Source organism: Schistocerca gregaria, chromosome 5 (genome assembly GCF_023897955.1).
Source record: "Schistocerca gregaria isolate iqSchGreg1 chromosome 5, iqSchGreg1.2, whole genome shotgun sequence".
In the NCBI taxonomy this organism is placed as follows: domain Eukaryota; kingdom Metazoa; phylum Arthropoda; class Insecta; order Orthoptera; family Acrididae; genus Schistocerca; species Schistocerca gregaria.
The window spans coordinates 500050173-500065913 of record NC_064924.1 but is presented as its reverse complement, the minus strand read 5'-3'; the positions used below and the strand labels follow the sequence as shown (position 1 = coordinate 500065913).

Genomic DNA, 15741 nt, shown 5'->3' with positions numbered 1-15741 from the left:
TTACTCCTAGTCTGTGAAATCACCAGAGCAGCCAATAACAGAGAATTTTTGACCATTTAACCAAATCTTGATATTTAATGATTTTTAAGCCTTAATTACATAAAAATAATAGATATTTTGTGAGAATATTGACCGTAAATGCACTTTGATTGTTACAGTCAATCAAAAGAACAACAGTGCAAACCATATTTTTAACACAGGAAGATAGTCTATTGGCCTGTCTAATGATCAACTATGCATGAGAGAATAGTACCAGTCCATTAAGAGGATGTGTCAACTGCTAGCATTACTGATTTATTGGGATTAAAATGTACAAATCACTCAGTAAAACATCCTTCAGTTTCCAAAATGCTGTTTGATACTCCCTAGTCTACTCAAACAGAACATTGTTTCATCGCAGATGATGAAGTGGAGCTGAAATCTCCACAGTGTATGGGATGAAACGAATATAATGAGTGAGTTTATCCAAGCCCATTGACATTTTGATGAGCTGGAAGGTCCCTGATGGCAGTTAAGTGTTCCTGTCAGCAGTGGATACTCTGACTGTTGATAACATGTCCCAAATATTACAAGGAGCACTTAGTCTTATTACAATTTCAACCAGCATCTAAGAGTAGCTGAAATAATTTCGTGAGATTAGAAAGATGTACATCGAGAGTACAACCTTCAACTATGATGTTGTACAAATAGGAACTGCAGCAGTCAACTGTTGCAAGTAATTCTGAAAAAAATGCAGGTGCAGTTGCACTACCAAAGGACAATCCCAAAAACTTGAATACTCCATGTGGATGTTTATAACAAAAGGTCATTGTTACTATTCATCCAAGGGAAGCTTCAAATAAGTGTTGTGAACATCCATCTTGGAAAAGAAGCAATGGCAGTTAGCTTGTTCATGAGTTCCTCAGGCCACAGTAAAGGAAAAGAGTCAGTCATGGTCTGTGGATTTACCTTTGCCTTGAAATCTACACATAATCATAATTTTCCTGATGGTTTCATAATAATAACCAAAGCAGATTCCCACTGACTGACTACTACCAGGGAAACCACACCATTGTCCTGCCAAGATGAGAGTTCTCTAACAGTATGAGGGATGGCCACACTCAGCAAAACTATGGTTGCTCATTGTCTTTCATGGTAATGTGAGCCTTGAAATTATTAGCTTTGCCTAGTGCACCTTGAAAAAGTCACTAAATTCAGCACAAAATTCAGATACCCTGGCAGCAGGCATAGAGGAGTTTTCAGTTTTTGGGTGTGCAAATCAAACAGCTCAAACGAGTCAATACCAAAAATTTTTCATTTTCATATGGGCTCAAAACTGTTTTTATAAGATTACAAAATGTGGCAGTTAGGCTGAAATGCTTATTATAGGAATGTCATACCCATATAGCTTTGGCTTGCCTTACAGTTCATATGTGTCTCTGTTAAAAAGAGTCATGGACACAGCAGTGCCAAATTGAATATCTATTTTGGCTGTAGCAATCTGCAAAGTGACAAACAATTTATAAGCATGGCATTGGATGGAATAAGTGTGTGCCTTCCTTGCTGTTGCAGTTGATTTGCACTGATCAACTCTAGAATCACTACAGCCACATCTACATCTACATCATACTTCACAAGCCACTGTGTGGTGCTTGGCAGAGGGTGCCCTGTACCACTATTAGCTGTTTCTTTTGCTGTTCTACTCACAGATAGAGTGAGGGGAAAACAACTGTGTGTCTGCCTCCATATAAGCCATAATTTCTTGTATCTTGTCTTCATGGTCCTTACATGAAATGCATGTTGATGGCAGGACAATTGCTCTGCAGTCAGCTTCATATGCTGGTTCTCTAAATTTTCTCAATAGTGTTGTTCAAAAAGATCATCACTTTCCTTCCAGGGATTCCCATTTGAGCTCCCAAAGCAGCTCTGAAACACTTGCTTGTTGTTCGAATCTACCAGTAAGAAATTTATCAGCCTGCCTCTGTTTTGCTTCAATGTCTTGCTTGGATCCAACCTGGTGCAGATCCCAAACACTGAAGCACTACTCAAGAATAGGTCACACTAGCATACTGAATGCTGTTTCTTTACAGAAGAACCACATTTTCCTAAACTTCTCCCAACCAACCTAAGTCAACTATTCACATTCCCTATTACAGTCCTCACATGCTTATTTCATTTCATATTGCTTTGCAGTGTCGGGGTCTGAAAAAATTGCATTTTCATTACACACAGAGTGCTTGTTGGAACTTGCTCTTTTGCAAACAAACAACTGAACTTCATCATGCTTGCCATTGACACAGTTTGCGTTTGCTTTTGGTTACAGCCTTTGTCCGAAGCAGAAAGAGAAACACATACAAATTCATTCACACAAGCAAGCACATCTCATGCACACAACACCACCATCTGTGGCAGCTCAGACCAAAATGCCAATCCAGGCTGCCAGAGATAGAGGTCACAAGTGTGTGAAGTGTGCTTGCTTGTCTGAACGTTTCTGTTTTTCTTTCTTTTTCTGACAAAGGCTGTGGCCAAAAGCTAATTTAATTGTGCCTGTGTGCAACTTCATGTATCATCTCTATGCTTAGTAGCAATCTATCTTTTCCTTACATTGTTGGTATTCTTACCTGGTGTTTCCATTGTTTGAGATACAACTGGCACACTGATACTTTTGAATCCAATAGTACTTTGGCAATACAGACCATGGGAGGAATAAACTGTCCGTACTGCAGCCTGCCTTTGAAGGTATGTTTCTTGCACAGCCTTATCAGAGTCAAGACAATGTCATTGTTTGAGACACCCTGCATCTCCACCAAACTATATGACATAGGCGCCAAAATTGAGTACCAGTTATGAGAGAGGATTATCAAAAAGATCTAATACTTCACACTGAAAATAAATTCCTTGAGCACATTTGGGAAGTACCCATATACACTCCTGAAAATTGAAATAAGAACACCGTGAATTCATTGTCCCAGGAAGGGGAAACTTTATTGACACATTCCTGGGGTCAGATACATCACATGATCACACTGACAGAACCACAGGCACATAGACACAGGCAACAGAGCATGCACAATGTCGGCACTAGTACAGTGTATATCCACCTTTCGCAGCAATGCAGGCTCCTATTCTCCCATGGAGACGATCATAGAGATGCTGGATGTAGTCCTGTGGAACGGCTTGCCATGCCATTTCCACCTGGCACCGCAGTTGGACCAGCGTTCGTGCTGGACGTGCAGACCGCATGAGACGACGCTTCATCCAGTCCCAAACATGCTCAATGGGGGACAGATCCGGAGATCTTGCTGGCCAGGGTAGTTGACTTACACCTTCTAGAGCACGTTGGGTGGCACGGGATACATGCGGACGTGCATTGTCCTGTTGGAACAGCAAGTTCCCTTGCCCGTCTAGGAATGGTAGAACGATGGGTTCGATGATGGTTTGGATGTACCGTGCACTATTCAGTGTCCCCTCGACGATCACCAGAGGTGTAGAGCCAGTGTAGGAGATCGCTCCCCACACCATGATGCCGGGTGTTGGCCCTGTGTGCCTCAGTCGTATGCACTCCTGATTGTGGCGCTCACCTGCACGGCGCCAAACACGCATACGACCATCATTGGCACCAAGGCAGAAGCGACTCTCATCGCTGAAGACGACACGTCTCCATTCGTCCCTCCATTAACGCCTGTCGCGACACGACTGGAGGCGGGCTGCACGATGTTGGGGCATGAGCGGAAGACGGCCTAACGGTGTGCGGGATCGTAGCCCAGCTTCATGGAGACGGTTGCGAATGGTCCTCGCCAATACCCCAGGAGCAACAGTGTCCCTAATTTGCTGGGAAGTGGCGGTGCGGTCCCCTACGGCACTGCGTAGGATCCTACGGTCTTGGCGTGCATCCGTGCGTCGCTGCGGTCCGGTCCCAGGTCGACGGGCACGTGCACCTTCCGACGACCACTGGCGACAACATCGATGTACTGTGGAGACCTCACACCCCACGTGTTGAGCAATTCGGCGGTACGTCCACCTGGCCTCCCGCATGCCCACTATACGCCCTCGCTCAAAGTCCGTCAACTGCACATATAGTTCATGTGCACGCTGTCGCGGCATGCTACCAGTGTTAAAGACTGCGATGGAGCTCCGTATGCCATGGCAAACTGGCTGACACTGATGGCGGCAGTGCACAAATGCTGCGCAGCTAGCGCCATTCAACGGCCAACACCGCGGTTCCTGGTGTGTCCGCTGTGCCGTGCGTGTGATCATTGCTTGTACAGCCCTCTCGCAGTGTCCGGAGCAAGTATGGTGGGTCTGACACACCGGTGTCAATGTGTTCTTTTTTCCATTTCCAGGAGTGTATCTCAACTTACTTCATCACTAGAGAAAGTTCTAGCAAATTCCTATATTTCATAAATGTGTAAGTCTCAGAACCTTCCAGAAATCACAAATGTTAAGTAATAAGTAAGGAGGAGGTAATGGAACCAGTGACTTGCATGTCCGCAGGTGCCATTTCTAACCACCACACCACAACAGATGACACAGCATGCAATAATATTGTGAAAGATGTTTATGAAATTAAAAGCAAATGTTCATACTGTCTGTCTCTGTTTAATAGCTTAAAAAGTTTTGATTATTCAGGCAGAGCTAATGTTAATGTAAGACCTAATGTAATGTTTTTACTATCCACAGGGATGAACTAGGTGATGGCTATGAGCAGTGGGGAATGTTTTTTGGAACTGTGGAGACAGAGGAAGGTAAATTGCATGAAATCCATATGCAGAGTCTCAATAAACATCACTGGGGTCTCAACCCTGCAGTTTGGCAACACAGGAGAATTACTTTCAATGGAGTCACAAAGGAGGGATTTATGTTCACTCTAACAGCAGTATCCAGCATTGAAGGAGTTACTCAGTAAGTAAAACTGATATATACTTGGCCTTAAAATGCCCAAGATATCTTATTATAACTATGATGGGAGCAAGTAGTTCAACATGTTAGTGTAATGTGGCAATGGAATAAGTGAAAGTGTTAAATCATGAGGAGTCAAATCATACATTAGATTTAAAGCATTATGATTTTGTTATGGTACACAGAGAAACAAGCATGTCACCAGTGAGTGTAAAAGTAACGTGCCCAATGCTGTTTTAAGCAAGGTAGATAAAGTTGATTATATTTCTGTGATGACTGAATTGTAAAAACATTTTGTGGAATGTCAAGATATTTTTGAAGGAAGTGTTAGAAAACTCAAATACAAGCATAAGCCTCATGAGCATTTCCATCTCAGAGACCCTTTCCTATGTCTTTTGCCAAGCAGGCAACAGTAGACAAAGATGTCAGACATTTCATATAGTAGGAGAACACTGAACAATCATCAGCTTGCACAACATTGCAGTTGTGGCATTGATAGGTCATATCGACCATGATTAACACTATCTTTGGTCTCTGAATGCTCTGCAGAGCCTCCATGTAAGTTTTTAGTTCTGTTCTGTATCGCAAGCTTTGTACACATATATGACGTACTTCGAAATATATCTCTATGTGGAATTTAATGGGGATAGCTATTGCATTCAACTGATAATCGTATCCCTTTTCCATACTGGTGACCCCGAAGTTTCTACATCTTCTGCGACTTTTATGCCAGTAGTTGTAAATCAACAGGTTATGCACACAAAGCCATGGCTACCTCACCAAATGCTTTATTCGAAGATTTGGAAGCACAACAGCGATCACTGGATGTCTTCATTCCTTTGCCAACATTAATTCACAGTGATTCATTATCTCCAGCCATGTTAACTTCAAACTTTGTTGCTCTACACCGGTCGAGTGCTACGCCACTAACACAAACAATGGACTCGGGTTTTGTGTCACTGGACTGTGCTCACTAACATGTGAACTGTGAAGTGAATAATATTGAGAACTATGTACCTACTCATCGATTGTATAATGCTCAAAGTGATCTACATTCACACACATACTTTGATTCTCAACAGACTGCAACAGCAGTTACTGTTGTGTTGTGTGAAGCACCTCCATTATTGCAAAATGCACCTGGCCTCTATCAACTGTGACCTGTTTTAGTTTTGCCTCATTGGTAAATTAATCAAGAACATTTTAGTGTGCACAATTCTCCATGCTCACTTAAGAAGAACTTAAACTTTGGTCATACGAGTTACCGAACCCTACCTGCGCCCCCCCTCCCCCCCGCCCCCTCCCCCTCGGGCGCCACAATCATCAGTGTCATTGACTGTAAACATGCCTGTCACCAGATTGCTGTAGCGTGGAAGACATTCCAAAGACAGCTATTATCACGCCACTCGGTTTGTTCCAATACAACTTCATGCCATTCGGCCTGAAAAATATGTCACAAACGTGGCAACGTTATGTTATGTCTTATGACAGTTCGAGTTTTGCTTTGCATATCTGGATGATGTACTCATTTTCAGCAACTAGGCTGAGGAATCCGAAAATCATTTATACAAGGTCCTCCAGACTTTGAACTCAAACAGCATTGAGGTCAACAAGGACAAATTCCAGTTGCGCCAGTCCTCTGTCACATTTTTGGGCTACATCGTCTCCTCAGATGGAGTACAGCCTTCTAAATCCTGTGTACGGGCCATCATGTCACTGCCGTCTCCAGCTACTTATAAAGAACTCTGACGTTTCTTGGATACAATAAATTATTATCGTCGGCATCTGCCTTCTGCCGCTGCCGTATAGGCCCCAGCTGACAGACTCACTCTCAGGCAAACAAACTTCAGGCCTTAAACCAGGTCGCTGGACTGAACCTATGCTGGAGGCCTTCAAGGCTCTATAATCTTCCTTAACTAACGCCGTGACACTCACCCATCCTGACGCATCGGCTGAGTTGTTCATCACTATGGATGCCAGCGACATTGCAGTGGGGGCAGTACTACAGCAATGCAAGGGTGACACAGTTTCTCCCCTTCATTTCTTCTCTAAGAAACTGTCTACAGCTCAGAAGAAATATTCCACTTTTGATAGGGAAATTCTGGTGGTGTATGAAGCCATCAAACACTTTCTCCCCGACGTTGAGGGCCACTCTTTCTTCATCCTCACCAATCACAAACCACTAGCAGATGCTTTCTGCAACCTTCCTGAGGACCCACCACCTTGGCGTTTCTGCCACTTTGATTTAGTCTCTCAATTCACAACAGACATTCGCTACATCAAAGGCACAGAAAAAATCCCCGCTTATTTTTTCTCACGGATCAATACTGGCTTATTCATCATTGACTTACCTGACCTGGCCACTCTCCAGCACTCTGACGAAGAATCTCAAGCTCTCCTCACAGATCCTCAAACATCACTTGTGTTTACCAAAGCCAAGTTCCCCAACGTTTTGGATGCAGTGTGGTGCGATTCTTCTACTGGCACCCTGCAGCCATTGCGACCACCCACATTTCGCTGGCAAGTCTTCGATGCCTTACATAACATTGCTCACCCTGGTGTCTGCGCCACTACACAGCTCATATCATTTGGAAAAATATTAAACTGGACTGTCAGACCTGGGCATGCAGCTGTGTCCCCTGTCAATGCAACAAGGATGATTTCATACATATCAACCTTATCAGTCCACTACCACCGTCAGAGGGCCACTGATATATTCTCTCCACAATTGCCTGCATGTCTTGCTGGGTGGAAGCTGTTCCTTTACTCAACATCACCACTGAAACTGTGGCCAAGGGTTTCGTCTCCTCATTGATTTCCAGGTTTGGTTACCCAACCACCACCATCATCACAACTAACCAAGGTCAGTAGTTTGAGTCTGCCCTGTTCACCATTTTATGTAACTTCTGCAGCATTAAAAAAATTCATACAACAGCCTACCACCTACAAAGCAATGGGTTAGTTGAATGGTGGCACCACACCCTCAAAACTATCCAAAACTGCCTCTGGCTGGTCTGAGGTGCTTCCATGGGCGTTACTCGGTCTCCATTCGACCTTTATACCAGACTTACAGGGAACCATCTCTGAATTTGTTTTCGGGGAGAACCCAGTCCTTATCCTGCCTCAGGCACCTGAGGATTTTCCTCCCACCCTAGATTTCATTAGTTGCACGTGCATGCGCACTCACTTCAAACATGCATGGCTACTCCCACCTATCATCCATTCTCCGCCAGACACTTACATGCCAACTGCACTCAACATGTGCTCCCATGTTATGCTCATGGATGATTCCATTAGACAATCCCTGCAATCATTCTACCTCAGCCCCTTTAAAGCACTTCAGTGAGGTGAGACAACATTCAACATTATGGTTAAAGATCGTCCTCAAACTGTGGCTCAAACCTGCTTTCATGGACTCCAACGCCCCTCTGCCATCTCAGTCGGACCCTCCTGACAAATTTTCCGCCACGGAGCCTAAAAATGCACTGTCTCATCCCACGGTGCTGTTTTCTCCAACCCATGATTTGCAGGTTTTCCAGGCGTGTTACCATCCACCCCACGTGTGGGTTTTGCTGTCACTTCCCTGCCTGCAAAGACCTGCTCTTCCACATTCAACCTGTGCTGCAACGTGCCACCACACCATGTGGACGACATGTTGATCATCACCTTCAATGTCCGTGTGCTCGTGCTCCTAACAGACACTGCAGCTTTGCCATCCAGTGGGCAGTTAAATGTTAGTGTGATGTATAGCCTGTCCCTCCTTCACGAGCGTGACCTGTCAAAAATCAGTGGGTTCATCTAGTCGGATGGATTGATCTGCATATGGACACAACTGTACCATGCTGCAGGCCGTTCCACATGCCTGCTCTCTGGCTGATCGACACATTGTCTACTCCCACTGGTTAACCAACTACAAGGCAGACCTGGCACCACTCACTCTGCTTTGGCTGAGATGGAAATCCCGGTTGTGCGCCTGCCGACTCGCATGACTACTACCGATGCCCACACGAGCTCCGCCAAAGTCTCACCGGTGTTACTCCGGACTGGGGGAGGGGGGGGGGGGGGGAGGCTGTGTGACGTGGCTAGGTTGTATCAACCATGATTAACACCATCTTTGGACTCTGCTGTGTCGAGCCTCCATGTAGTTTTTAGTTCTGTTTTATATCACAAGCTGTGTACTCATATATGACTTACTGCAAAATATATCTCTATGTGAAATTTAATGGGGATAGTTCTTACATTCAACCAATAATCATATCCCATTCCCGTACACTGATTAATGTGACCAAACCTTATTACAGAAGTTCCAGGTGACAGAGTTGTGCCTTCCATAATGAGGTCATGTTGTTTGGAAGAAAAAAATCAGAGGTTTTACAGACTGAAATATCTACTTAACATTGATCATAATGATTCTTATTGTCAAATTACTTTGATTACATAATCAACATAATAAACTGCTTATATGTAAGCTTATAGGACCTACTAATTTAAAGTCTTACAGTTTCAATTGAGTGCATGTGGTACCAGAACACAAGATGATGAAAACGTTATTTTGTCACACTGGTTATTTAGTGCCCTTTGGAGCCTGGAGTGATAATGAATTTGGAGAAAACGGTTTTTATAATAATTATATAGATATTTTGCACCACTTTTCTACCTCGCAAAACTCCCAAATCCATAAAGGTGAATGTCGCTAAGCCCCGAGCAATACACTGTGAATGTAGTGTAGCTAACAGGGGAAGATGAAAGATGAGTACATGGCAACTTAAAAGAGGTACAGTCCATCTAAGGCATTCGATCCTGACAAGAAACAGACAGGTCTGGAAGCCTCAGTGTGGCAGCTCCACCATCAGACTTATTCTGCACAGTGCCCATGGCATGTTCAGAGGCATTTTCTCACTGTAAATATCCAAACAAGCCTTGGAATTTGACAAGATGCAATTAGTATTAATGCAACTACAAAAAAGAACAAGCAGAAATGGACCTTAAAGTGGCTACCTGTAACTTTAGAGAGTAGGCAAACAAAGATAAATTGGTAATTTTATTAAAATATATTAACATAGACATTGCTGCTATAGCTGAAAACAAAATAAATTCCAAGGGAATGTATATATAAGTGATTATCTGATGTGGACCAGCCCACAAGAGAGAGCCAATAAAAGTGTAGCAATTTACACCCATAAAAACTAGAAAAAGAACATAAAAGAATATAGTTCTGTCAGTTACAGAACCATAGTGCTGGTTATCAAGAAGGGCAGAAAAATCTGGCAGTGATCAGACCTTATGCAGCTGAAGAGAAAAACTGACAAGTCCGTAATTTTTTTAATAATTTCCTCTGAGAAGTACTTGATAAATGTAACAATAAACACCATATAATATTTCTAGGGGCCTTGAATGTTAGTGTAGAAACTACCCACATCTCAGGAGTAGTGGGAATGATGGGGGAGAAGGTAGAGAAAACTGGACACAAAAATAAGAAGTTTCTAAGAGACTGGACTGTTTTTAAAACATTAAAAATAGCAAACACATTCACAAATTTAGAGGATCTATCATAAATTATGAAATAATCAATGAAAAACTAAGGATTGTAAGAGACACCAGATTGTTTAGAGAATACAACATGAGATCAAATTGTTTTATAGTAATATTGTAAACTGACATATTCCTGAAATGGAAGAAGAGTAGGAAGCTACATGTCTGACATGCAGTTCATGGTGGTTTGCAGACGATAAATGTAGATGTAAAAAAAAAAAAAATGAACAGATTATGAAGTTCAAAAAGTATATTTGCTTAATGGAGTCAGTGCTGGATACCTTTATTGAAGACGACCAAACTGGTATCTCGAGTAGGCTGAAGCAGTAGAAGATACTGAGCAAGAATAGGACAGTATGAGAAAAGAAGTAAAAAAAGTTATTAATGAAGCACTTAGTAAGAAAACAAAGACATAAGAGGCTTTCAAATTCCTTTGTATATCTACCATGTATTACATGTCCTGCACAGAGCCATTCATTTTCATTACATCCATAACCATGTCTTCAACTCTAGTCTGATACACAGTCTGTTTCTTAGTTTTCCTGTCTTTCTAGTCATTCCCATCATTCATCTTGTCATTGCTTTTCAGGTAGTCCTGAGTCAGATCTAGTATGTAGGGACTTCAGAAAGGAAGTTACATTTGCTAAGATCATTGTACAACAAGAATATGGTAGTACATTGTCAGGAAAAAGTAAATATTCCAGGTTTTTTGCAGAGACAGTTCTACTGAGGTACAAGCAATGGTTGCATCACAGTGTCCAAGTGAAATGGTGCAGTAACATACTCCAAAGTTGAAGCAAGCAGGACAATATGACTCTTGTGGGCTAAATGTATCCATTACACATAAATTCACTGTGGAATTCTGGTGGTAAATGGATCAAATGGAATGTCGCATCCAGCTGTAGTGTAACTGTGCCAACTATTTAACCGAGACCACACAGAGGTGGGCTACACTGATTGATAAGGAAGGCCATTGATATCAACCATAGGCAATAATATCCAGGAAATTAAGGAACTGATTTGCAGCAGCCACAGAGTGACTCTCAAGGAAATTACTCAGCAAATGCACATCTCAATAGCCAGTGCTCATTCCATCATCTGCAGCATCAGAAATTATGCTCATGGTTCGTCCTATGATCACCATTGTCACCTGCACACAAAGGCATGAATTTATGGCAGCCTGTACTTTGAATGTTCCTTGAGTGTTACTGAATGTTAATTGAGTATTAATCTGTGATGGCAATGATTTCATAAGCCACATAATCACATGCAATGAGACATGGGTTCACCATTTCACAACGGCAACTGAGAGAGCTTCTGTGGAATGGAGACCAACCTCTCCACATCCACAGAAGAAATCCAAAGTTGTGCTATTAGCAGGGAATATCATGGTTACTGTATTTTTCATCTGTGAGGAGTTGTGTACTCAGAGTTTATGGCAAATGGCTCAACCATTAATGCCAATTCATACTAGGCAACACTGATGTCATCACACAATGCCATAAAGAACAAGAGGCATGGAAAATTAAGCATAGTCATTGTTCTTGTGCAAGACAATGCAACATCCCACATGGCACACATAACACAAGTATTGTTATTTCTCTGGTGACCCAGACAAGGTGTAATTGGACACAACCTGATGCGTAATTAATGCAGTGAAGTAAATTGTTTCCACAGTATTTTATCATGTGTAGTTTTTTGTGTTAATATCATGCTAGCTATGGAAATTACACAGTATATGATTTAAAAAAAAAAAAAAAGACATGACAGCTGTACCGTAGGTGCAACCACAATGGAGAGGTATCTGTTGAGACGCCAGACAGGCTGGTGTGGCCTTGTAACACTAACCAAAACAGCCTTGCTGTGCTGGTACTGTGAACGGCTGAAAGCAAGGGGAACTACACACATAATTTTTTCCAAGGGCATGCAGCTTTACTGTATGGTTAAATGATGATGGCGTCGTCATGGGTAAAATATTCCAGAGGTAAAATTGGCCCCTATTTGGATCTGCGTGTGGGATCGGAGCATGGAATGTCAGATCCCTTAATCGGGCAGGTAGGTTAGAAAATTTAAAAAGTTAGATATAGTGGGAATTAGTGAAGTTCAGTGGCAGGAGAAACAAGACTTGTGGACAGGTGAATACAGTGTTATAAATACAAAATCAAATAGTGGAAATTCTGGAGTAGGTTTAATAATGAATAAAAAAAATAGGAATTTGAGTAATCTACTACAAACAACATACTGAACACATTATTGTGGCCAAGATAGATACGAAGCCAATGCCTACCACAGTAGTACAAGTTTATATGCCAACTAGCTCAGCAGATGATGAAGAGATGGATGAAATGTATGATGAGATAATAGAAATTATTCAGATAGTGAAGGGAGAATAAAATTTAATAGTCATGGGTGACTGGAACTCGATCGTAGGAAAAGGAAGAGAAGGAAACATAGTAGGTGAATATGGAACGGGAGTAAGGAATGAAAGAGGAAGCCACCTGGTAGCATTTTGCACAGAGCACAACTTAATCATAGCTAACACTTGGTTCAAGAATAATGAAAGAAGGTTGTATACATCGAAGAGACCTGGAGATACTGGATGGTTTCAGATATATTATATAATGGTAAGACAGAGATTTAGGAAACAGGTTTTAAATTGTGAGACGTTTCCAGAGGTCGATGTGGACTCTGACTACAATCTGTTGGTTATAAACTGTAGATTAAAACTGCAAAAAGGTGGGAATTTGAGGAGGTGGGACCTGGATAAACTGAAAGAACCAGAGGTTGTAGAGAGTTTCAGGGAGAGCATTAGGGAACGATTGACAAAAATGGGGGAAAGAAATATAGTAGAAGAAGAATGGGTAGCTTTGAGAGATGAAATAGTGCAGGCAGCAGAGGATGAAGTAGGTAAAAAGATGAGGGCTAGTAGAAATCCTTGGGTAATGGAAGAGATATTGAATGTAATTGACAAAAGGATAAAATTCAAAAATGCAGTAAATGAAGCAGGAAAGGAATACAAACGTCTCAAAAATGAAGTGCAAAATGGCTAAGCAGGGATGGCTAGAGGACAAATGTAAGGATGTAGAGGCATATATCACTAGGGGTAAGATAGATACTGCCTACAGGAAAATTAAAGAGACCATTGGAGAAAAGATAACCACTTGTATGAATATCAAGAGCTCAGATGGAAACCCAGCTCTAAGCAAAGAAGGGAAAGCAGAAAGGTGGAAGGAGTATATAGAGGGTCTATACAAGGGCAATGTACTTGAGGACAATATTATGGAAATGGAAGAGGATGTAGATGAAGATGAAATGGGAGATATACTGATTGAAGAATTTGTCAGAGCACTGAAAGACCAGAGTTGAAACAAGGCCCTGTGAGTAGGCAACATTCCATTAGAACTACTAATAGCCTTGGGGGAGCCAGCCCTGACAAAACTCTACCATCTGGTGAGCAAGATTTATGAGACAGGCAAAATACCCTCAGACTACAAGAAGAATATAATAATTCCAATCCCAAAGAAAGCAAGTGTTGACAGATTTGAAAATTACGGAACTATCAGTTTAATAAGTGACAGCTGCAAAATACTAACACAGATTCTTTACAGATGAATGGAAAAACTGGTAGAAGCTGACCTCGGGGAAGATCAGTTTGGATTCCATAGAAATGTTGGAACATATGAGGCAATACTGCCTAATGACTTATCTTAGAAGATAGAAAACCTAGGTTTCTAGCATTTTTAGACTTAGAGAAAACTTTTGACAATGTTGACTGAAATACTCTTTCAGATTTTTAAGGTAGCAGGGGTAAAATACAGAGAGCAAAAGGCTATTTACAGTCTGTACAGCAACCACATGACAATTATGAGTCAAGGGGAATGAAAGGTAAGCAGTGGTTGGGAAGGGAGTGAGACAGGGTTGTAGTCTATCCCCAATGTTATTCAATCTGTATATTGAGCAAGCAGTAAAGGAAACAAAAGGAGAATTCAGAGTACGAATTAAAATCCATGGAGAAGAAATAAAAACTTGAGGTTCACTGATAACATTGTAATTATGTCAGAGACAGCAAAGGACCTGGAAGAGCAGTTGAATGGGACAGACAGTGTCCTGAAAGGAGGATATAAGATGAACATCAACAATAGCAAAACGAGGATAATGGAATGTAGTTGTATTAAATCAGGTGATGCTGAGGGAATTAGATTACGAAATTAGACGCTTAACGTAGTAAATGAGTTTTGCTATATTGGTAGCAAAATAACTTATAATGGTCAAAGTAGAGAGAATATAAAATGTAGACTGGCAATTGCAAGGAAAGTGTTTCTGAAGATGAGAAATTTGTTAACATTGAGTATAGATTGAAGTGTCAGGAAGCCATTTCTGAAAATTTTTGTATGGAGTGTAGCATGTATGGAAGTGAAATGTGTATGATAAATAGTTTTGACAAGAAGAAAATTGAAGTTTACGAAATGTGGTGCTACAGAAGAATGCTGAAGATTGGATGGGTAGATCACATAACTTTATTTTTTTATTTGAGATACATATTCCATAGATCCAGTATGGCATGATTACGCATGGATGTGGAATGAGTCAAAGCACATACAATACAATACATACTGGTATATTACACATGGTAGATGAATGATTCAAAACTGGTACAATACAGTATTGTAATTGAGATAATAAACAATACAATACAAAAATACAATAGTGGTAAAGAACAATACAGATACAATACAAAGGAAATAACCTGAATTACTATTCAAATTATTTATCTCTGCTGAAGAATTCATCTAAAGAGCAGAAACATTTTTTGAGTAGAAATTCCTTTAGCTTTTTTTAAATAGTATTTTCCTTTCTTTTAGACACTTTCTATTACTCGGGAGTGCGTTAAAGATTTTTATACTTGTGTACTTTACCACTTTTTGTACCAGAGAGATTTTTTTCATTCATAGTGCATATCACCTTTCCGTCTTGTGTTATAATGATGGTATGCCTCATTTGTATCATATTCTAAGGAATTGCGAAGCATGAAAGCCATTAGTGAGAGGAGATATTGTGAGGTATTGGTTAATATACTTAACTGTTTAAAAAGATTGTGACATGAGGTTCTTGGAGGAACACTACATGTAATTCGGACTACTTTTTTCTGGCTTACAAAATTTTTTTTTGAAAGAGGTGCGTTGCCCCAAAAGATTATTCCATAGCATGTCACTGAATGAAAGTAGCTAAAATATGCAGACTTTGATACGTTGATGTCTCCAGTTTTGGGGATTATTCGGATGGCAAATGTTCCTGAGCTAAGCTTTTTAAGTGTTTGCTGTATGTGGAATT

General features: G+C 41.2%; 1 protein-coding gene across 1 annotated transcript in view; it reads left to right on the top strand.

The window, feature by feature from the left end:
* LOC126272873 (putative phosphoenolpyruvate synthase) overlaps positions 1–15741 on the top strand; it is a 329859-nt gene that overhangs the window by 50687 nt on the left and 263431 nt on the right. The window contains exon 7 of the mRNA XM_049976096.1: positions 4660–4881. Within this exon, the coding sequence (XP_049832053.1) occupies positions 4660–4881 (222 nt within the window). The remainder of the gene's footprint in view (positions 1–4659; positions 4882–15741) is intronic.